Source organism: Pseudorasbora parva, chromosome 13 (genome assembly GCF_024679245.1).
Source record: "Pseudorasbora parva isolate DD20220531a chromosome 13, ASM2467924v1, whole genome shotgun sequence".
NCBI classification, from domain to species: domain Eukaryota; kingdom Metazoa; phylum Chordata; class Actinopteri; order Cypriniformes; family Gobionidae; genus Pseudorasbora; species Pseudorasbora parva.
Window position 1 is genome coordinate 12,545,609 of NC_090184.1, and position 22,400 is coordinate 12,568,008.

Genomic DNA, 22,400 nt, shown 5'->3' on the forward strand with positions numbered 1-22,400 from the left:
CACCTACAACATATGGAGGAGGGTGTGGGCCCTGGCGTTGTGACCGAAGAAATCTCACAGGAGGAGGGGGAGCTGGGCCCACAGGCTTTGGTGGTTGTCACAAAGCTCGAATCATTTCAAATTGGTTTCTTGAACATGACAATGAGTTCACTGTACTGAAATGGTCCCCATCTTTGGGATGTGGTGGAACGGGAGCTTCGTCCACTGGATGTGCATCCCACAATTCTCCATCAACTGCAAAATGCTATCAATATGGGCCAACATTTCTAAAGAATGCTTTCAGCACCTTGTTGAATCAATGCCACATAGAATTAAGGCAGTTCTGGAGGCAAAAGAGGGTCAAACAAAGTATTAGTATGGTGTTCCTAATAATCAGTGAGTGCAACATACAGTGAGTGTATGTTGTCAGGGTGTAGTGTATGTTTGAAAAGTCCCATATTTTTTGCCACCAGGTGAGAATACATACTACTTTAAGTTTGGGGATCAGTAAGGTTTTGTTTATTAAAAAAGAATACTTATTATGTATATATACAGTCTTGTTCAAAATAATAGCAGTACAATGTGACTAACCAGAATAATCAAGGTTTTTCGTATATTTTTTTATTGCTACGTGGCAAACAAGTTACCAGTAGGTTCAGTAGATTCTCAGAAAACAAATGAGACCCAGCATTCATGATATGCACGCTCTTAAGGCTGTGCAATTGGGCAATTAGTTGAAAGGGGTGTGTTCAAAAAAATAGCAGTGTGGCATTCAATCACTGATGTCATCAATTTTGTGAAGAAACAGGTGTGAATCAGGTGGCCCCTATTTAAAGGGGTACTTCAGCGCTGGGAAGATGAATCTGTATTTAAACTGGGTCATCAATGCAGTAGAAATGTGAAATTATTTTTGAATTTGGTGCCTTCTAGACTGAGAAAAGACAGAAAATGTATTTTTGTCCCATGGGGATGAAAGACTACAATTCCCAGAATGCTTCGCTGCCCTGTGAGGCCATTCCCAACACCACCAACTTCATTACTGTGACTGAGTTAGAGAAGACACTATAATTAAAAACTGAACGTGTCTGTTCAATATAATGAGTGAGTCACCGCGCGAGTATCACAGCACTGAGCACTAACTGCACGAGTGATGAGAGCTGAGGTAATCGCGACTACATTCGCGGCATACATTCACAACGCCAGTTCAGTCTGGCACGCGTTTCAGTTCATGCCTTTGCAAGCTTAACTTTCATAGAAATGAATTTGAGAAGTTAAAAGACTTACATTGCTCACCATAGCTCCGTTTAAATGATCCTGTCTGCAAGCTGAGCTCTCCCTGCCAGCTGAGTGTAATCGCCCATCCCCCATGCGCAGATTCAAAACATGCGGAAATGGCTCCCTCTGCTGGCTGTAGTCTTTAGCCTTTGGGCAAGCATTCCTCCTATGATGCAAAAATCGTCATTTTGCATCATAGGAGGAATTTTTCCAGAAATAAAATGCATAAATCTCTCGTCTCAGGGAGATATGAGGGGGGAAAGCACAATAATTTGAATATTCTCCAGGGTTTCTACTGATACAAAGCCATATGCTAATCGCTGAAGTAACCCTTTAAGGATGAAGCCAACACTTGTTGAACATGCATTTGAAAGCTGAGGAAAATGGGTCGTTCAAGACATTGTTCAGAAGAACAGCGTACTTTGATTAAAAAGTTGATTAGAGAGGGGAAAACCTATAAAGAGGTGCAAAAAAGGATTGGCTGTTCAGCTAAAATGATCTCCAATGCCTTAAAATGGAGAGCAAAACCAGAGAGACGTGGAAGAAAACGGAAGACAACCATCAAAATGGATAGAAGAATAACCAGAATGGCAAAGGCTCAGCCAATGATCACCTCCAGGATGATCAAAGACAGTCTGGAGTTACCTGTAAGTACTGTGACAGTTAGAAGACGTCTGTGTGAAGCTAATCTATTTTCAAGAATCCCCCGCAAAGTCCCTCTGTTAAAAAAAAGGCATGTGCAGAAGAGGTTACAATTTGCCAAAGAACACATCAACTGGCCTAAAGAGAAATGGAGGAACATTTTGTGGACTGATGAGAGTAAAATTGTTCTTTTTGGGTCCAAGCAGGGCCGGCGCTCCGCACACGCACTGCGCGTAGGGCACCAAGTGCTTGGGGGGGGCACCAAAAAGTCTGGGTCGTGAAAAAATCATGACAATAGGCTACTAGTATAAATGACAAATAAAATATTTCTAAAAGCATGTTAATATACAAAAGCAATACAAAAGTAATATAGGCCTAGACCAAATTAGTCGAGAAAAAGGTGAATCTCTGTGCCAGTCTCCCTCTGGTGCCCCCCCCCCCCCCTTCCCCACCTCCCAGTGGTCTGTTCGATTATGCCTCAATCAATGTCAAATTTGGCAGACACCGACCTCAGACATGGCCTCGAAAAGGCACCAAGAGTCGGGGGCGGAAAAAAGAAAAAAGAAGAGACAGCGGGATGATGCTCGCGGGTCGCTTGCAGGTAAGACAATAGCCACGTTTACATGCACGTTTTTGAAGTAAAAAGTGCTGGGACAAACGCTGTTAATATGAGAGGGTGTTGCCAAGCTGTCTGTGGCATTATGCCAACATTATCTTAATAACTTCTAACGAAATAAAAAGTTTACCCCTCAGAAAAATTAACTTTCCTCTCAACATTATAACCTGGTGTGAGCGCGCCGCGGCGCGCACTCTTCAGTGGTGAAGGCGCGCGCTGTGTATCGCGTCATATAAGGACGCACACTCAAAAGTAATCGGGTCAGGTCGTTTACATGGTGAAACTTTTCGTTTGATCAGTTCATGAAAAGGTTTATCCCACCCCTCTCAAACCGATTACAATTTCATTCGGTTTGGGCATTTTTATTCCGATTGAGGTGTTTATATGGAGCATTTTCATTCGGATTGGACTTTTAAACCGATTACAGTGCTCCATTAAAACACACCTAATGTTTTAAAAAAAAATGTTAGTTTTGTAGCTTCAATACAATGTCTATCTGCCTCAGTCTGAACTTTAGAAAAACCCTGCAACTGAACGTGATGTGATTTTGCCAAATTAGACCGCTTAGATAAATATTTTTCGTTGTTGTACTATGGCATGCGGTCATTTTCAAGAGGTTCGGCCAAGGGCGACATCTGTTGGTAAAACTGCAATTAGAAGAAAAAAAACACAATCTCAGTGTTTGTATATTTTCATATTCACAGAGTTGTTAAATTATTAGGGCTGGGAAAAGATTAATCTCGATTAATCGCATCCAAAATAAAAGTTTGTGTCTACATGATATATGTGTGTGTACTGTGTATAATTATTTTGTATATATAAATTATATATACAAAATAATTATATACTCAGCTTTCACCACAGACATCTGCCTGGGAAATGCTGACATTTCTGCATAACAATCGGCTTCAAGAGGTATATCCCAATCTGTGGATTGCTCTTCGTATTGCACTGACTCTCCGTCACAGTTGCCTCTGCTGAGCGAAGCTTTTCAAAGCTCAAACTCATCAAAACGTACCTGCGTTCATCAGTGGGGCAGGAACGTTTAAGTGGTCTGGCTGTCATCAGCATCAATGGGGACGTGGCTCAGAAACTGTCATATGATGACCTGATAGCTGATTTTGCAGCTAGGAAATGTAGGCGTGTGCCTCTGTAGGGCCTCTGACAACTGATGGTAGTGAAAATGTTTAATATAGTTCTATAGAATAGCAGAATGGTCTCTTTATAGAGATGTAGTCCCTCTGTTGAGTAATTTCTATTCAAGCATTTGTGCTTAGGGCACCCAAATGGCTAGCGCCGGCCCTGGGTCCAAGGGCCACAGGCAGTTTGTGAGACGACCCCCAAACTCTGAATTCAAGCCACAGTACACAGTGAAGACAGTGAAGCATGGAGGTGCAAGCATCATGATATGGGCATGTTTCTCCTAGTATATAAAAAAAATATACTAAAAACCTTGATTATTCTGGTTAGTCACATTGTACTGCTATTATTTTGAACAAGACTGTATATATATATATATATATATATATATATATATATATATATATATACATTTTTGTGGCAATAATTAAACCATACTGTATAGGTAAGCATGATTAAGGTGCTGCAGGAAAGCTGACCAGCCAAGAATGGCAGTCACAGGATGTGGAATCTTAAACGTGACTCACCTACCTAAAAAAACATTTAGAACCTACCTGTTGGGAATGTTGGGGTGTTGGGAATGCAAGTAAGCAGTTTATCAAATTCATTGTCAGCTGAAAATATTTTCATTTTGCAGAGTGGAACAAACTATTTCTAATTTGTAAGTGTATGAAGTGTGATTCGGGAAGGTCATATTTCTCTGTTAGTTGAGTGAATGTGGCAAAATTATTGTCAATATATAAATCTCTCAAGGTAAGAATTCCTTTTTTAGCCCAACCTGTGAACACTAGATCTAATAGTAAAGGTTTAAAGGCATGGTTATGACAGATATGAGCAAAAAGAGAGGTATTTTGTCATTTAAATGTCTTCACAATCTGTAGCAGATCCGAAGAGAGTTGTTAATCATAAAGTGGGATCGTGCTAAAGCTTTAAATGTCTCAGAGGCAGCTAAAAAGTAATGATAACAGAAAGGTTTTTATTTTTATTTTTTGGGAAGTGCCCCGCTCAATCATAAGCCATGAAGGGATATCAGCTGATGGCATGTCCGGGTATGGGTCCTGCCTCTACAATTGACACCCCAATAGTAATGTTGGAAATTTGGAAAACCCAAAGTCCAAACACCCCAGCATCCTAGTCTAGCATCAATTGGAAGATTCTGGAAAAGATACAGGAATCTAGGTACCATACAGAAATGTAATATATGTACATATATGTCCCAATAAAATGAGTAGTGATGTCATATATGTTTTATGTAAGGAAATGCATTATTAGCACATACACTCACCTAAAAGAGAATTAGGATAATTAATGCAATTATGTAATCAACCAATCACATGGCTGTTGCTTCAATGCATTTAGGGGTGTGGTCCTGGTCAAGACAATCTCCTGAACAGAATGTCAGAATTGTGTGCACTGTTCGATTTCTGTGTACACCCTTTATGAAGCGGGTCAAATTGACCCTAATTGGATTCAATACAATTCCTCAAAAATCACACTATGAAAAACAACAAAGATTTAGGTACAAACTGTAAACTTTTAATATCAACATTTGTTAAATATTCCAAAAAATACATATATGAAGATATGATTTAATGAAAATGTTTTTTAACCATTTTTTAAAACTTTTGTTTTGACAAAATTTGAAAATAAATAGTATGCTGACAGACACATAAACTTTTTATTTTTTAAACATCATAACTGAACACTGAAATGTAGCTGTATAATGAAAATATTTGCGTTTCCTAAGTTGGCTGTTTTGTAAACTAATTTCATAAAGTCAAGAATTTACTTCTGACATGATGAGCACAGCAAGTGTGTGCTTTCTGCATATGAATTTCTTGCACTTCACACACATGGTGCTGGTTTTGCTGTCACGCTTAGATGTGCAGGCACACCTCACATCTCTTCCGTTTTTTCCCTAAAATCTGTGTTCACTTCATTTTGTGTGGGTCTGACTCCAGATCCACCTGCTTGCACTGACTCAATCAAAGCTGCAGTGTGGGAAAGCTCATTGTTCACTCACAGGGAAGTGAGAAACAAACATCACAAAAACACACGTCAAATAAAAGGTTTTTTTTTTTTTTTTTTTTGTTCTGTGAAGCTGCCTTTGAAAACCTACATAAAAGGTTTGGTTAAAAGCTAGGTATTTCAGATATCTTGAATATATAAATGAGAGCTTATTTTACTATGTGTCTGTCAAAGATTTGTATTTGTAATTTGCCATTAATTCTGAACACTATGCATTTTGAAGTGTGTTTGGTTAGGGTTAGAGCACTTTTAGATACACTTGAAGTTTAGAACTGGAGTTAATGCCCTGACATACATAAAATAAATGCTTTTATTTTGTCTGTACAGTTGCGTTTGAATAGCTGCCTATGAGGGTCAAATTTGTCCCCCAAACGTAATAGTAATTTTGTTTGTATATGTCAAAAAACACCAGCTTGTTGAAAATTTGCACAAAATGTCAAGAAAAAAACCAAAGGTTTAATATAACATCAGGTTGCTTGAAAAAAATAAATGATAAGTCATTTTTACCATCTGTGGCTGACAAAATATATTTCTGTATTGAATAAGGGCGGCAGTGGCTCAGTGGTTCATGTAGGTTGTCTACAAACCGAAAGGTTGGTGGTTCGATCCCCGGTTCCACCTGACCAAGTGTCGAAGTGTCCATGAGCAAGACACCTAACCCCAGCTGCTCCCGACGAGCTGGATGGCGCCTTACATGGCTGACATCGCCGTCGGTGTATGAATGGGTGAATGTGAGGCAAAAATGTAAAGCGCTTTGGATAAAAGCGCTATATAAATGCAGTCCATATAAATGCAGTCCATTTAAGTGTGGAAAACCTTTTTTTTCTTTTTTTTTATAAGGAAGAAATAAAATAAAATATAACCAAGATATGTTATTATTTTGGGTCAGTACAGTTGCCTTAGAGCGTTAAAATATGCGGGTCAAATTGACCAGTGAACATCACAAACGTAATAGTAATTTTGTTTGTATATGTAAAAAAAAAAAAAAAAACACCAGCATGTTGAAACTTTGCATGCATGTTCATGATGATAAATGAGAAAAAGTCACAAAATATCAAGAAAAAATTCTCATTCTTGGTACAGATTTTTGGATCACACATCACTTAAGGTGTGGTTATGAGTACATCAGATGACCACCTACCCCCCACTTAGTTTGGGACACTAGTCAAGAGGTTTGTTCGACTTCACCCAGCGATGCGCAGACCGATCGGCAGCTGACTTAAAGCAGTGCATGCCGGTTAGAAATTTTCTCTGACTTGAGACAGCACTGACAGAATGTGACTGTGACCTATGTCAACAAAGTACCGCGATGCAGGACTGCTGATGCAGCCGGTGAAGATTCTCAAGGGGGACTGCAGCAGGCTGCTCGACATGACAGCGATCACGTGTGTTTCGTGTTTATTCTAAAACCTTATGTTATGGTAATGCTCACAAGTCATTTATTTATAACAGTAAAACCTCTTTTCATGAGGTCGCGATGTTATATTGTCATGTTTATCAAACTACAACTGATAAAAAACGTTGACAACACTTCATTGATAGTGTAATGTTGAACTTTAATCCTGTCCAAATAGACGCTTTATTAAGCAGTACATAAAGTATTGAATGAAAATGTAATTTGAAACATCTGTGCATTTGAGAAATATTGCATTTATTTAACTTTAGCTGTGATAAAGTTTGCAAATGCAGCGCGAGCATCACCATGGGAAGCAGAAAGTGTCCGACTTCACGTCTCCGTTTGCAGCTCCTCCCCACCTGCACTCGGCTACTCTCGGCGATCGCATGCATCCAGCCCCAGCCAATGTCAAACACACCTAAGGTCTTTTACCATGGCTGTATGAGAACACTCTGAACAGGAGGATGTCCAGTCATTAAGAATGAATGTAAAGGGGGGAAGAGTTGGTCAGCTGATTTATCTGAAAGATTGGTGAGATTTCTAACTTGTAGAGCCTCTTCTGTATTATCAGCACAAGGAAGACACAATTGTAATAAAATAGATTTATTTACAAAAGATAAACATAACAATTAACACAAATACTAAATGAATACAATAAATGATAAAGGAATAAAGTGCATAAGATGCATAAAATACATGTAAGTTGAGTGTGGCTATATGGAAGATTTATGTTATCTTATTTAATAATAAACTGTTGTTTCTCTGAAACTAAGGTGAAGAACCTTATTATGCATCCAAAAAAAAAAAAGATAATTTTTTATTAACTAGCATCAGTTATATTTCCTCTAATGCAAATTATAAAATCAAATACTGATAATAATCAACAATGCCAGGGTCTTTAGAAAGAGGTTTGGTTAATTGATATTTACATTCCACGTGGTTGAGTAAGCAGTCCATTGGTGATGACTTCTTCCACTGGTTTTGCTGGGAGACAAATGCAGTGGGGAGATGGAATCTGTGTTTCAACAGCCTTGAACACAAAGATCTGTGGGTTGCTGATCTCCTGTGGCATCAAAGGGTCCTAAAATCTGGAACACGCAGATGAGGCCCTGAAGTAGGTGCAGAAGGTCCTTAATCTGGAACACGCAGATGTAGGAACCTTTATGTGAAGGTTTGCTCTCCTGAGTTTATCCTTGTTGCAAATGTCTCTGTGTGCCTTCTGCCTCTTTGGGCCAGACACTGGTTGGTCAATCTGCTCTGCTCTCTTTAGCATGGAGACTCGGAACGTGCTAAGTCATCTCACTGGACTAAAACTCTGAACGTAGTGTTGGTTAATGTCTCTTTCCTTACAAGCTGGAGGCTTAGAATGTTGTTGTATCTGTTTCTGCCGCGCAATCTGCAGACTCAGATCTTCGGGTCTTGTGTTGTCTCTGGTTAAACCAGAGGCTCAGCACTTGGTTGTTGTCACAGTCTAATCCTCGCTGGACAGTCAGAACTTGGTGAACTGTTTTTTCTCTTGAGGGAGACTCAGAACTTGGTAAACTGTTTGTCTCTTGAGGAAGTATACAGGTCCTTCTCAAAAAATTAGCATATTGTCATAAAGTTCATTATTTTCCATAATGTAATGATAAAAATTAAACTTTCATATATTTTAGATTCATTGCACACCAACTGAAATATTTCAGGTTTTTTGTTGTTTTAATACTGATGATTTTTGCATACAGCTCATGAAAACCCAAAATTCCTATTTCAAAAAATAAGCATTAGTTAGTTGGGAAATTAGTGTTGGGAAACACATTCACATGGCCATAATCTGGACTTGATTTGAACTCATGGAGTATCTGTTTCGGACATTACTATCAGCAGTGCAACTTTTTCCGACCACATGCATGTATCTTTCTCTGTTCTTTTCTCTGGTCAAATCCTAAAAAAGCACCCCTTGGTGCGTAAGTCGTGTACCTTTACCCTACGCTCAAGTGAGGAGTTCACTTTTGCCTATCATGTGGCTTGCCAATCATCACACTTGAAATATGCTCTGCATAATCTGGACGCTAATAAACACCTCAGCCTTTTCAACTCTACTTGTGCCTGTTTTCTAAATAGCATTGCACCACTGAGGCTTAGAAATCGTAAGTCAGTGCCAGTTCCTTGGCACAATGAAACAACACGCTCTCTCAGACAGGCCTGCAGACATGCCGAGCACAAGTGGGAAAAGGAAAAATTGACGATTTATGAAATTAAGAGAAATTCTTTTGCTATGTAAATGGACTGCATTTATATAGCGCTTTTAACAGACCCTATGGCCATCCAAAGCGCTTTACATTTTTGCCTCACATTCACCCATTCATACACCGACGGCGATGTCAGCCATGTAAGGCACCATCCAGCTCGTCGGGAGCAGCTGGGGTTAGGTGTCTTGCTCAAGGACACCTCGACACTTGGTCAGGTGGAACCGGGGATCGAACCACCAACCTTTCGGTTTGTAGACGATCTACATGAACCACTGAGCCACTGCCGCCCATGCCACCTATGTTCCAGAGGGCAGCCAAGGCTGCAAAATGCAAATATCTGTCTGATCTGATTACTAAAAATCAGAATAGACTTTCTTGTTCTTTTTTCCATCATTGAATCTGTGTTAAATCCACCGATTAAACTGTTTCCTGATCCCTCTGTTTCCCTTTGTGAAAGTTTCGGAATGTTTTTCATGAATAAGGTCTTGACAATCAGATCTCAGATATCACTTACTGGTTATAATCTACATGATGGTCCCTTATACTCCTCTGTGTGGTCTGTGTTTGAGCCATTTAACTTGCTCTCCTGCAAGGAAATTGTCCCATACGGAAATGTAATATATGAAATATCAATATATGTGATATATAAAGTAAAAACATATATGAAACATATTAGAAATTGGAACAATTCCATATATTGACATATAAATGTATCCCATATATTATGTATGTTAATGTATGTATAATACATATTTTGACATATAGGTCTCATATATGAAATATCCTAATATGCTCATATAGAGTAAAAACATAAATGCACATATATGCACAGCATCAGAAATTTCATATATTGACATATATCTTTAGTCCACATATTATATATGTTTAAATTATATATGTGACAAATCATTATCACTGTCAAATGCTGCAGAGTCTTAAAATCTATACTATGTATAAAACAAATGACATTTAAAATATAAAATATTTATAATGTTACTTATTGTCAGGTGAGGCAAGAGATGAAGGACTCAAGGGTGCAGAGGTTAATGGGCTTTTTATTAGACTTCAAAAATAAGCAATCGAAACAAACAAACCCCTTCATGCTTGTAACTGGCTCATCTTAGTTTTTTATACAATAAGAAATCTTCAAAAAAACGGGAATTCACTTTTGCCAATAGTTTGTGTTCAAACTAACTAGGGATGTCAATTTTCACAAATTCCCATGATCGATCGTCGTTTAAATTAACGATCAATTAATCGATTAATCGTTAACCATAATAGCCTACTGAAATATGCGTCTACAGCAGTGGCTTATAGCCGACAGCATGTGCAATGCTGCTCAAAACGCCATGTTCTTCACCAAATGAATGAGAAGGATTTTTTTTATCTAAACAAAGGGCTATGGGATTGTAAAATTAGTCGATGTTATTTATAATTTAATTAAATGACTTATTTAATAACCAAATATAACCTGTAATACAACACGAACGCCGCCTCAGATCTGTTTTTCAGAATGTGTGGACGCACTTCCAAGAACAACGTGCTGAAACGTCACCTAAACCCAATTAATTCAAAACGATTTATTAAAATATTGTTTTCATTAATGTTATGTAATGTGACAGTCCCAATCAATTATTATAGTCGTGCGTTGCTGTTTGAACTGCGCGAGCTGAAGCGGATGCGCTGAATCAACACCGGTAAGTTACACTGAAGCTCTTTGCTAGCACGTTATTTAACTCAACCAAAAGCTTCCTATATGAGATTGATCAGATTTATATAAAGTTAACAAAATATTACAAATTATATATCTTCACAAAATGATACGAATGCACAAGTGAACTTGAATTGAGTTGCTGATATTCATATTCAGAATGGGAGACGCGCTCTTCCTAGAACAACGCTCTGAACACGGCACCTAAACCCAATGACTTTACAACCATTTATTAAAATAGTGTTCTCATTTCTGTTATATAATATGACCGTCCCAATCATCGTTATTATGCATTGCTCTGTATGCGCTAAAGCAGAAGCACTGAATGAAAACCGGTAGCCATCACTGACTGAAGCCATTTGTTAGTGCATTTTATTTCGCTAAAAGAAACGCATCCTATATGATTGATCACATATATAACGTTACAAAATAAATGTAATATTACAAATTACTTCAGCACAATCTGATGCGAATGCACAAGTGAACTTGAACTAATACATGCGCGAGTCAGAATACGTGACTCATGTTGTGCACGCGCTCTTCCTCGATCAACGCAATAAAACACACGGCAAATAAACCCAAATAATTAAGAATCACAATGTTTTGTTACAATAGTGTTCTCATTAATGTTGTGTAATATGACAGTCCCAATCATAGTCATTATTAGCTGCACATTGCTGTTGGAGCTGCACGCTGAAGCTGATAACCGTCACGCTTTTACTACCGCTCACCTCTAACGTTAATTATTAACCAAATGCATCCGATACATCAGCTGTAGATAGGCCTGCACAAAATAAACACAATATTACAACTTACATTTGCATAAAACAAAAGGCTGCGAATGCACATGCAAACTTGCAGTCATGATGAAGGTGTGACTCCAGCTGTAAAATGGTCCCAAATAGAACTCGGGCACGCTCGCGGCTCGCATCATTTTTCCTCCCGTTTCGCGGTTGAGCCACACGCACGCGCATGACCCTGCTTAATCGATGATCGATAAGTCTTATCGATCAAATGTCTTATCGACAATTAATCGATCATCGATTAATCGTTGACATCCCTAAAACTAACTGTAAGATTCTCAATGAGGGAGTGAAAATAAATTGTATCTATTTAACCACTGAATGAGATAACATAGTAACAATTAGCACATGGATGGAAATCCCAGACAGCATTGTGAATATCAAAGCTCAACACTATAAGTAAACAAATAAACAGTAAATCAATTCCAAACCCAAAATACTAGTGATACACAAACAAAAAACAGTACCAAACTATTCAAAATGCCCTAGAGGGAAAAGGATATACAGTCTGCAATGCAAGTCTCTTGAGTGTTGTAGAAGGCCCAGTCCCAGCAGGCAATGAAGATATACAATCCTAAATCCTAGATTAGGCACTGGCACAATCCAACACAGGTAAGAAGTAGGTATCAGTGCACTCAAGCCCCATAACAGAGTCCTCTGCGAGCTTCTCTGGAAACTGCCAAACACTATGAATTAACATTTTTATGGGTACATAAAAATGTGCATTTGAACAAGATTGTAAAGCATTAGAATGTACAGTTCACTTAACTCTCAAACACAATGTGATTCCAGGCATTTTCACCCATTCTCCATTGCCATGCCTCTCCTCTATGCTACTCGTAACCTTAAAACCACTTCATCCATTTGTTGCCCTCTAGAGGACAGGATGAAAAATGTCACCCATGTACCAGAGTAACTGTACATGCTACACAGAACAAAACATGAAAGTACACGCCATGGCTAATGATGAGCACAAGCCGCATGCTAAACAAACAACCCTAAACACATGGACAAAAGAGTGTATACTGCCCAAGCAAAACTAGATGCTCACACGAGACCAAGCGAATGCTCAAACTGTACACTCACAACGGGGAGAAAAACACACATGGAGCTTTTAATGTCCGAAGCCTGAAACAAAACCAAATTATGAAATGCCAGGATTCAAACACCACTATATAAATCCATATGAAATCCTATACAAGCATACTAAATGTTTGCATATATTATGTTTAAATAAACTTACATATATAAATTCGACATATATTGTTTACATATATGGCATTAACATACAGTACCATATAAAAAATCATCATATAAATAATTTTTATATATGTATATATAATAATTATTCTATGGGTATTTCATACATGGTATAAACCTATATCTTCACATATCGTGAGAATGTATGTATGCGCTAATAATGTATTGCCTTATATGAAACATGACATCACTACTCGGATACAGGGACATATATGCACATATATTACATTTCTGTATGGGGTGAATCATCTTAAACACACATTATGCCCTCAGGACATTATTCCTCCATATTTCCTCAAAACTATTATGGATGCAGTTGGTCCGGGACTGTTAGCGGTAATAAATAAATGCTTGCTCACTGGCACTGTTCCAGCTTGCCTTAAACATGCTGTTGTAATGCCATATCTTAAAAACCCCAAACTTGATCCTTCATCTCTAACTTGCCTTTTATCTCAAAGATCATGGCGAAAGCTGTGCTTGCTCAATTGCAATCTTTCTCGTCTGTCAACTCTATCTATAAAGTTTTTCAATCAGGTTTTAAAACTACATAGCACTGAATCAGCTATTTTAAAGGGATACTTCACTGCCTTTTCATATTAAACTATGTTATTCCCTTAACTTAAACGAGTTGATACATACCTCTCTCGTCTCAGTGCATGCTCTTATCTCTCTGACGCGCGGTGACGATCTGATAGCATTTATCTTAGCTCCCTAAGCCCAGTTCATTCACTATGGAACCAAACAGAGATCAAGTTAGAAGTACCAAACACCTCCATGTTTCCCCTATTTAAATACAGTTACACGAGTAGTTGAACGATCAAGTATAGTGACAAAATAAAACGTGGCGCGTTTCTAATCGGATTAAAAAGGAGAACTATAATGTATGGCGGAATAGCACTTCTGAGAGTACTTCAGCTCGGCGCAGTAAAAAGTCCCGGCCGAAACATCTTCCCTCACATTAGAGCCCTGCATTTATGCCCGAGCCCGACGGGCCCCGACTTTTTTACGGCCCTCGGGCCGGGCTTCGGGCCAATTTTCACGTCATACCTAAAACGCGGGCCGGGCTTCGGGCCTTTTTTAGGCTTCTCCTTCTTTTTATATTTATTTTATTAATTAAAAGGAACAATGAGATGTTCTGCGCTGGTGAACACGAGACCATAATAGCTAACGCGACTGTCAAGATGGCTCGCACAGTGTTCAGAGCATGTTCAGAGTCCGCGCCAGCAGCAGCAGCGCGCGTTTCTTCAGCGCAGCTGCTAGAGTTAAGGCCGGAGACACACTGCAAGCGTGGTGTGAGCGTGGCGTTTCTGTTGCGTGTCATCCGCGGGGCGTCTGCTGCTATTAATGAACAGGGCTATCAATGTAGTCCGATCACTAAACAAACCAATTCAGAAGGATGAAAGCATTTCAGACGAAACTGGACAAATGTAAATGTAGCCTATCTGGTTGTTTAAACCACATGTATACATTTTACTCCTGGCAAACGGTTAAAAAATAAACGTGTGAGAGCGTGTTATGGGCTATATGTTGTGTACAGATAGATATGATGGCGCTGCACGCATCGCCGCAAATGACTACTGCAAGCCAACGCAAATGGCCGTAAATGAAACTTAAAATAAGTCTTAGATGCTCAAAAACACAATCATCTTCAATAAAAATGAATGAGACTTATGATCTTACCAGTGCGCGCTCTCTTATGTGGTCTTTGAATTTGAAATAAGCTGCTGAATAAAATGCATCTTGAATCTTTTGCTTCGGTTGCTGTAAACTCCGTTAAATGAGCATATACCACGGGAATTGAAGATCGGATTTATATTCATTTTGCGTAGGTGTAAGGTAGGCTATAAGACAACCTGCATGTTCTTTTTTTTATTATTTGTTTTTAGATTGTTTAGCTCCGTTTCCGAGAGCCGCGAGCAGAATCAGCCTGCCTCAGCTCGTCAAAAATGCCTTTTAGGCTACTGGTGGTTATAGTTGGCGAAATTAACTAACATTGTGATGCTTGAAGTGTTTTATATTTATGGATTTTATTATAGGCAAGACAAGTCAAGAGTTGATTTGAGAGACTAAATAGATTTAATATGCGGTTAACTCACTGTCGGCCGCTGGTCGCTTGGTCGTCACTTAAAAAAAATTAAAACTATAATTTAACAAACAAAAAAATGCTCTAAACATTTTTCTAAATTAACTCAATAAAGAAACGAAACGAAATATAACTACTTTGACATTAAAAACAGAACAGAACTACTTTAATGGCTGAAAAAAAAAAAAAAAAACGGGCTCCAGTCGGACTCGGGCCGAGAATTTTGATAAGCTGTCGGACACGGGCCGGGCTAGGGCCTCAGCGTCTCGGGCCAGGGCCGGGCTAGGGCCTAGATTTGAGGCCCGTGCAGGGCTCTACCTCACATCTCCCTATTGACAGAAACGAGAGAGTTTCTTGTTTATACCTTGTACAGCACATTGGTCAACCTTGGTTGTGTTTAAATGTGCTCTATAAATAAACATTGATTGATTGATTAATATATAATTAATCCCCCCCAAAAAATAGATGATTTCCGCTTTTTTGCAGAATCTGTTAGTTGAGATCATAAAGAAGCCTCTCCGTGTTTGAGGTAGCAGTATTGGTATGTTTAAAAGTGTACATTTTGAGGTTGAAATCGCCTTGTTTTGTCTGTGTCTATTTCCATACTGGCTTTTATTATTGCCCCGCCCTCTAAGGGACACATGGCTACTTATTTATGCAGCTCTCTGGCCAGCTCAAAATCAAAATTAAATGAAGATGGACGCCGCAAAGATTATCACAGATGAGCTGAACTGTGGCAGTTACACTGAAAAAGTTTTGAAGTAAGAAAAACCGGATGCCAGCAGTCATATCACCCTGTAGCCCAAGACGGGTTTCCCACTGAAGCTAAGCTGGGCTGAACCTGGTCAGTACCTGGATGGAAGACCAACTGGGAAAACTAGGTTGCTGCTGGTAGAGGTGTTAGTGATCTGTGTGGGTCCTAACACCCAGTATAGTGATGGGGAAACTGTACTGTCAAAGAGAACCGTCCTTTAGATGAGACGTTAAACCGAGGTCCCGAATCTCTGTGGTCATTAAAAATTCCATGACAATTCTCGTAAAAGAGTAGGGGTGTACCCCAGGTGTCCTGGCCAAATTCCCTCTTGATTGGCCCTTACCAATCATGGCCTCCTAATAATCCCCATCCACTGAATTGGCTCTATCACCCTCTCTCTTCTCCACCTATCTCTGGTGTGTGGTGATCGCACTGGCGCCGTTGTACTGTGGCTGGCGTCGCATCATCCAATTGGATGCTGCACACTGGTGGTGGTTGAGGAGAGACCAGCTGTCATGAGTGTAAAGTGCTTTGGGTGTACAGTAGGAACTTGAAGGAACTTGCAAGTGCCTTGGTGGAAGAGTGGGGTAACATCTCACAGCAAGAACTGACAAATCTGGTCCAGTCCATGAGGAGGAGATGCACTGCAGTACTTCAAGCAGCTGGTGGCCACACCAGATACTGACTGGTACTTTTGATTTTGAGCCTCCCTTCATTCAGGGAAACATTATTCTATTTCTGTTAGTCACATGTCTGTGAAACATTTTTAGTTTATGTCTTATTGTGTTGACTCTTTAAGTGTTCTTACAAATATTTACACTATTATTTACACACATTAAGTTTACTGAAAGTAAAAACAGTTCAGAGGACAGGTTTTTTTTTGTGCTAAGTTTATGTTCAGGGATAACAGATTGATAAGCAGATATGCTATTGGATGTAACTTTTTACACTTTGCTAAAAGTGGCTCTCCTTTTGATTTTGTCCTACCAGTGTGGCTCTCCTGAAAATAGCGAAGACCCCTGGTCTATGGTATCTGCCACTGCAATACTTGTCCAGCATTTCATTTTACTATAGGGGTGGGCCGGAGATGGGTTGGTGGCAATGTAAGTATCTGGATATTTGCCGTGGGGCGAGGGCTTCGATTACCTCTCTTTTTTGACCATACATGTTTTTGCATCCCTGTTTATACTTTTTGTCAGTGTTTATTTGAAAACATCAAATTATGCAGACTATGATGGTAAATATTTAATTGATGAGTTGTCAGTACAAAGCAATACATTATATAGGGTGATTTTACCCCAAAATTCAACATATTGACACAAAATGATTACTGCAAATCCACATTTTGCTGCCTGCACAATTGTTTCTGTAAACTGCAGTGATCCATTTGCTTCTCTTTATAGATTTTGGCACTCTGTAAAAATATTCCTCAGATTTCTTGTCAAATCTTTTTATAATCAATTTCAAAGCTTTTTTCTGTTTTAAATGTGTTTTCTGTTTTTCACTACATTCGGACTAATAACTAGTGCTGCCCCTCAAGCATTGAGATCGCAGAAATAGAACCGTTTCACTTAGATATACTGTATGTCACAATAGGGAGGAAATGACTATCACAACTTCTGTTTCATGCCAACCTTAAGGACACACACACACACACACACACACACTCATTCTCATTTGCAAAGCATTTATTGCAAGGAAAAACATAGTGTACTGAAAGAAATGTCTGAAAATGTATACTCAAAAGTTTCAGCCATTAGCATACTAGTATTCTACTATTACTATTTTTGTCTCTACATTAGGAAAGAGGTCACATAAAATCAATTTATTTCCCAAGACAGATTCTATTACAGATAGGTTATGTTAACAAGAAATTGATTTAGTTTCAGCACAGCAAAAGTGGAAAAGATGTTAATGGAGAACTGAAGAGCTAAAATCCATAAGATCAGCCGTATTCTGCAAGACAGGGAAAAAACATAAACATTAATATTCAGTGTAGCCTGACGAGTGGAGTGCATTCAGGAGTAAAACCAAATCAAAACCAAGCAAAAGATTACAAAAACTAGTTCCAGCATGTAAATTCATTCCTCTGTATCACTTACACTTAGTTACACAGGAGTAAGAGATGTACAGGTATTTGAATGTGCCAACACATGGATCCGAGAAGACACTGTTGGAGGCTGATATAGAGCATCTGTTTTTTCCTTCACATCTACACCATAAAAGAACAAACTGATTAAACAAAAACTTGATTTAAAAATATATTATTATTAAAATCCTTTTATTACCCTGCTGTGAGAAAACAATTAAACTATAGTCTAGCTATAGTTTTATCTGGTCTAGGTTAGCAGGGTTTAGATTGTTTGTCTGTCAGAGCAAAGACTGAATTACATGTGAAAATGTGTGCATGTAAACTGACCCATTAGTGACTATTGTCTGTGAATTTAAGGCGTAGCAGTCCGTTTTGGCAAGCTGAGAAGCAGGACGTCCAGTAGAACATGTGCTGCTATCAGTTCGCCCGTAGTTAGCGCTGTGAATGTGTATTTTAGTCCCAACATCTGAAAACCACAGTTCAAATGTTTATAATCTCTTGGAATAAGTCATTATATAAAGTAACTTTTACCATTTAGTAATAAACTCTAGATTATCAGATGTAACATTTAAAATAAGCAACTGTCAAGTAACAACAGAATACACACCACAGTTCAGGTCATTATTCACATTTTCACAGACCAGACTTGAACCTACAGAAAAAGGAGGAATGTTGTTAAGCAATTAAAAAAAAATTAAATGTAAAATAAAGTGAGTTACTGTGTGTGCTGTACACTCTGATCATGCCTTTTAAAAGAATATCAAATGGAGACTGTGGTTTATGTGTTTTGCCTTAAAAAGAAGTGCGCTTATTGTGCACATACTGATTGTGCTCTTGTGTACTTCAAATGTGTATTTAAGTGAATTTGTTAAAAAATATTTTATTAAAACTCAAATAAAAAAATTAACTTGTAATAATGTAAAATTAACTGTTTTACTTTACATTTTAAAGACAACAGAAGAAATTATGAAAATACATATAAAAATGTAGGATACATGGGCCAAAAAGCACGTAAAGTTCAGGTAATTAAATTTAATATAAATAGATTTATTAGATTTAAACTATAATAGATTTTCATTTAATTTCAATTAACATGCAATTAAGTATCCAAAATCATGTCATTCTGTTCAAACAGGATAAAACAGCAGCAAACAGGATAATAAATACTCACGAGTTTGAGGTGGGAGGCAAAAATAGGAGATTGCAAGGTACTTGTATATACCAATGCAGGGATCAGTAAAGACTGGATGTGTCACAAAAACCTCACAACTTTTCAGGCCGTTGCAGCTTTGCATGTCAAAAAAGGAGGCTTAAATTAGTCATTACATAATTATCCCATATACATATATTCAGGTCTCCAAATGACTAGTGGCTCTAGTCATCTCTCTAGTAATCAGTCATGACTCAAGTGACTGATAACATCTGAATTCTGCAGTTGGCCAAATTGAATTTCTGTGAATTGATGCAATTTAATTCACAGAAAATCTATTTGGCCAACTAAAAAAAATAGATGTGATCAGTCACTAGAAAATTTTCATTTGGCTAGTTTTTTCTTTTTGTTTAAATTTTAGAGAAAACATTACGGGAATATTCCTTTTGAATGTTTCAAACTTAGGCAGAACCAGGTTTCCACATTCATAAATTCAGCTTGGAAGATTGCTTGTTTTGTCCATCTACCTTTTTGACACAGAAGCCAGTGCATTGGGAGAATAGCAGTTGGTTTTTTCAAGCTGATTGGATGGACGTCCTTCAGAGCAGGTGATTTTATCTGTACGTCCATAGTTTGCAGTATTTATCTGAATCTTCCCATTTTCTTCATGAAGATAAAAATAATAGCATTTCTTAAATTAATCCATGTGATCTGATTTATTGAAACAAAATAAGAGTTCACATAAAAATACCTCACCACATTTCAAGTAACTGTATCCACCATGACAAGTCACACTTGTTTCTGGAAGAAGTTAGAGTACAGAAGATTGTCATAGACTTGCACAGAGATGTAAACTGAAAACAGGAAATGGAGAGAAAAAGAAAAACATCTAACCTGCTTGAATGCAAATGTAGTTGGTAGTGTAGTACTTGTAGGTTCCATAGCAAGGATCTTTTTCTGCAAGTCCTTGAGTGTTTAACTCACACTCTCTCAGTCCATCACACCTTTTGAAGGATAATAATTAAGTCAATATCACTTACAAATCAACTAACTAACCACAGAGTAAGCAAGAAACTCTATTCTAATCTTCTACACTGGAAAAAAACAAGTACAAGACATTACATTTTTCTTTGTCAAATTTTTGCATGCATGTTTTTTAAGAAAATTTCATATTGAGTTAAGCAAATTCTACTTAACTTAGTTTTAAAGTAAAACTAAGTAAAATTAACTACAAAAATAAGGTTTACACTTTATTTCTGTTTTACAATGTAATTATACATTTAAGTACTGAGTAATAGTAATTAATATATTTATAGGATTACAGTAGGATTAGAGTTTGGTTGAGGGTTAGTTGCATGTAATTATGCATAACTTACTGTTATTACTAATATACGTATCAAGGACACTGCAAATTAAAGTGTTACCAAAATAAGTAATTTTAACTTGACCGGTAAAAGGTTGAGTAATTTCTACTTAGTTGAAGTCTCCTTTGAAATTTTTTACACAAACAATATAACACTAAATTAAACACACTTTTAAAGTGTACATTTTACTTAGAAACATCTAAGTTAATAAAGTAACAGTAGTAATACTGAACACAGAGACCTCACTACTTGGTACACAATACACAGTGACTAACATTCGTTGTATGGTGAGTATGAATGTCATTTTGAGTAGAAAATTAACTCCAAATGTTACAAAATGGCAATGATAAAAATTGTGCTGGACAAATCAACCTCCTTAATTATTTAAACCCCAGTGGATGATGGGAACATCAGTATCAGAAAAGTTGAGTATTTTTACTTAATTTTGTAATGCTGATATTTACACTTTCATTTCTACAAGCTTGAATTGAGTACTAATATAGAATTAAATTCTTGCATGTACTAACTTTTTTATGTAGAAATTACATTTGTGTTTTACACAACAGTAATTTTTATCAGTCTAATCACAAACAAAAGACAAATAAAAAGATAATTACCTTTTAGACACTGCAGGAACATCCATTGAACACCGAGTATTAGATGTTTCACCTTGTGGTCGTCCAATGCTGCAAATGTTGCTGTTGGTGCGGCCATACGTTGCTGATTGTACACTGATCACACCAGAGTCTGAATATAAGAAAAACATTACATAATGGATTACTGTTAAAACTATAACAAAAATAGTATATAGAATACTTAGTTGATTGTAACACTACACAAGCTTACCACAACTGAGACGCTGGACAAACCCATCACACGTAACTACTGTCTCTGAAAAATTAAAGAGCTAATAGCTATTATTTGTCAATTGTAACAAAGTGATTGACAAACTATATGTGAGGAGACAAACATTTAATTTAGAAATTAAATAATAATAATAATAATAATAATAATAATAATAATAATAATAATAATAATAATAATAATAATAATAATAATAATAAATACAGTATGGTGACATATTGACAGCCCCTACACACAAACAACAAATATGAAATTTAAAACTAGGCTCACAATTAAGGCAATTAATCTTAGTCTAACTTGTGATTGTTGATGTGTTTCCTGGTTAAATGAAATACCTGCAGATATCAGCAATCTGGAGTTTTGAAGCACCACTGTAGACAACGACACAAGATAAATGATTAAAATGTCAACGCTAATCTTAAAGCCATTTACACTATTCTCTTTCCTAAATTGAACCCAGAACAGAGCTGCAGTAGCATCTAAAAATGCAGCTATATTAGTACTAACTGTGCATCTGATTTTTAAACCTAGTCAGATTAAAGAAACTTACAAGTAAGCAGAAGGACACTGAGGGAGACCATGGTTCTGTTATTGCAGGTAAAGGTATGTGTGAAGCCTTGGATAAGTTGATTCATATTTATACAGCCTGTTGTCTGATTGCTTGTCAGATACAATTGATTGATCTTCCAATGTTCCCTTAAACATACTTGAAAGTAAATACACTAGTATAAGAACATGATCTTGTGCAAACACTTACTATTGTTATAGAAACTTCCCGAATAATTTCTCAGAAATTATTGCAAATATTGAATGTAAATATTTCCCATAAAAAATTGAATACATAAATAGAGTGATCTTGTACAGACACTTCCGAACCATTCCTTAGGAGTTATTGCAAATACTTACAATATAATACCATACAAATATTTTCCCATATAAATAAAAATGTATAATGTATAATGTATTGCATTAACATCAATGACTGCTTAATTCTATTTTATATCTAGATAGT

General features: G+C 37.4%; 1 protein-coding gene across 1 annotated transcript; it reads right to left on the reverse strand.

Annotated features, from left to right (window-relative positions):
* Positions 1-17,596: 17,596 nt before the first annotated feature.
* LOC137038080 (rhamnose-binding lectin-like) lies at positions 17,597-22,034 on the reverse strand. Its single transcript, XM_067412524.1, has 12 exons — positions 21,939-22,034; positions 21,724-21,759; positions 21,371-21,415; positions 21,142-21,271; positions 20,055-20,164; positions 19,917-19,961; positions 19,688-19,823; positions 19,182-19,297; positions 18,618-18,662; positions 18,338-18,476; positions 18,021-18,130; positions 17,597-17,874 (listed from the first exon to the last, which is right to left on the reverse strand). Coding segments are annotated over exons 1-12 (999 nt in total). The 5' UTR covers positions 22,024-22,034; the 3' UTR covers positions 17,597-17,872.
* Positions 22,035-22,400: the final 366 nt, after the last annotated feature.

Excerpts from the sequence above, each read along its gene's own strand:
- LOC137038080 (XM_067412524.1), bottom strand. The coding sequence starts at position 22,023 with ATGAATCAACTTATCCAAGGCTTCACACATACCTTTACCTGCAATAAC. Across the intron at positions 19,962-20,054 it reads CTACATTTGCATTCAAGCAG|AAACAAGTGTGACTTGTCAT; the intron begins GTTAGATGTTTT and ends AACTTCTTCCAG. Across the intron at positions 18,663-19,181 it reads TTGCCTCCCACCTCAAACTC|GTTCAAGTCTGGTCTGTGAA; the intron begins GTGAGTATTTAT and ends CTTTTTCTGTAG.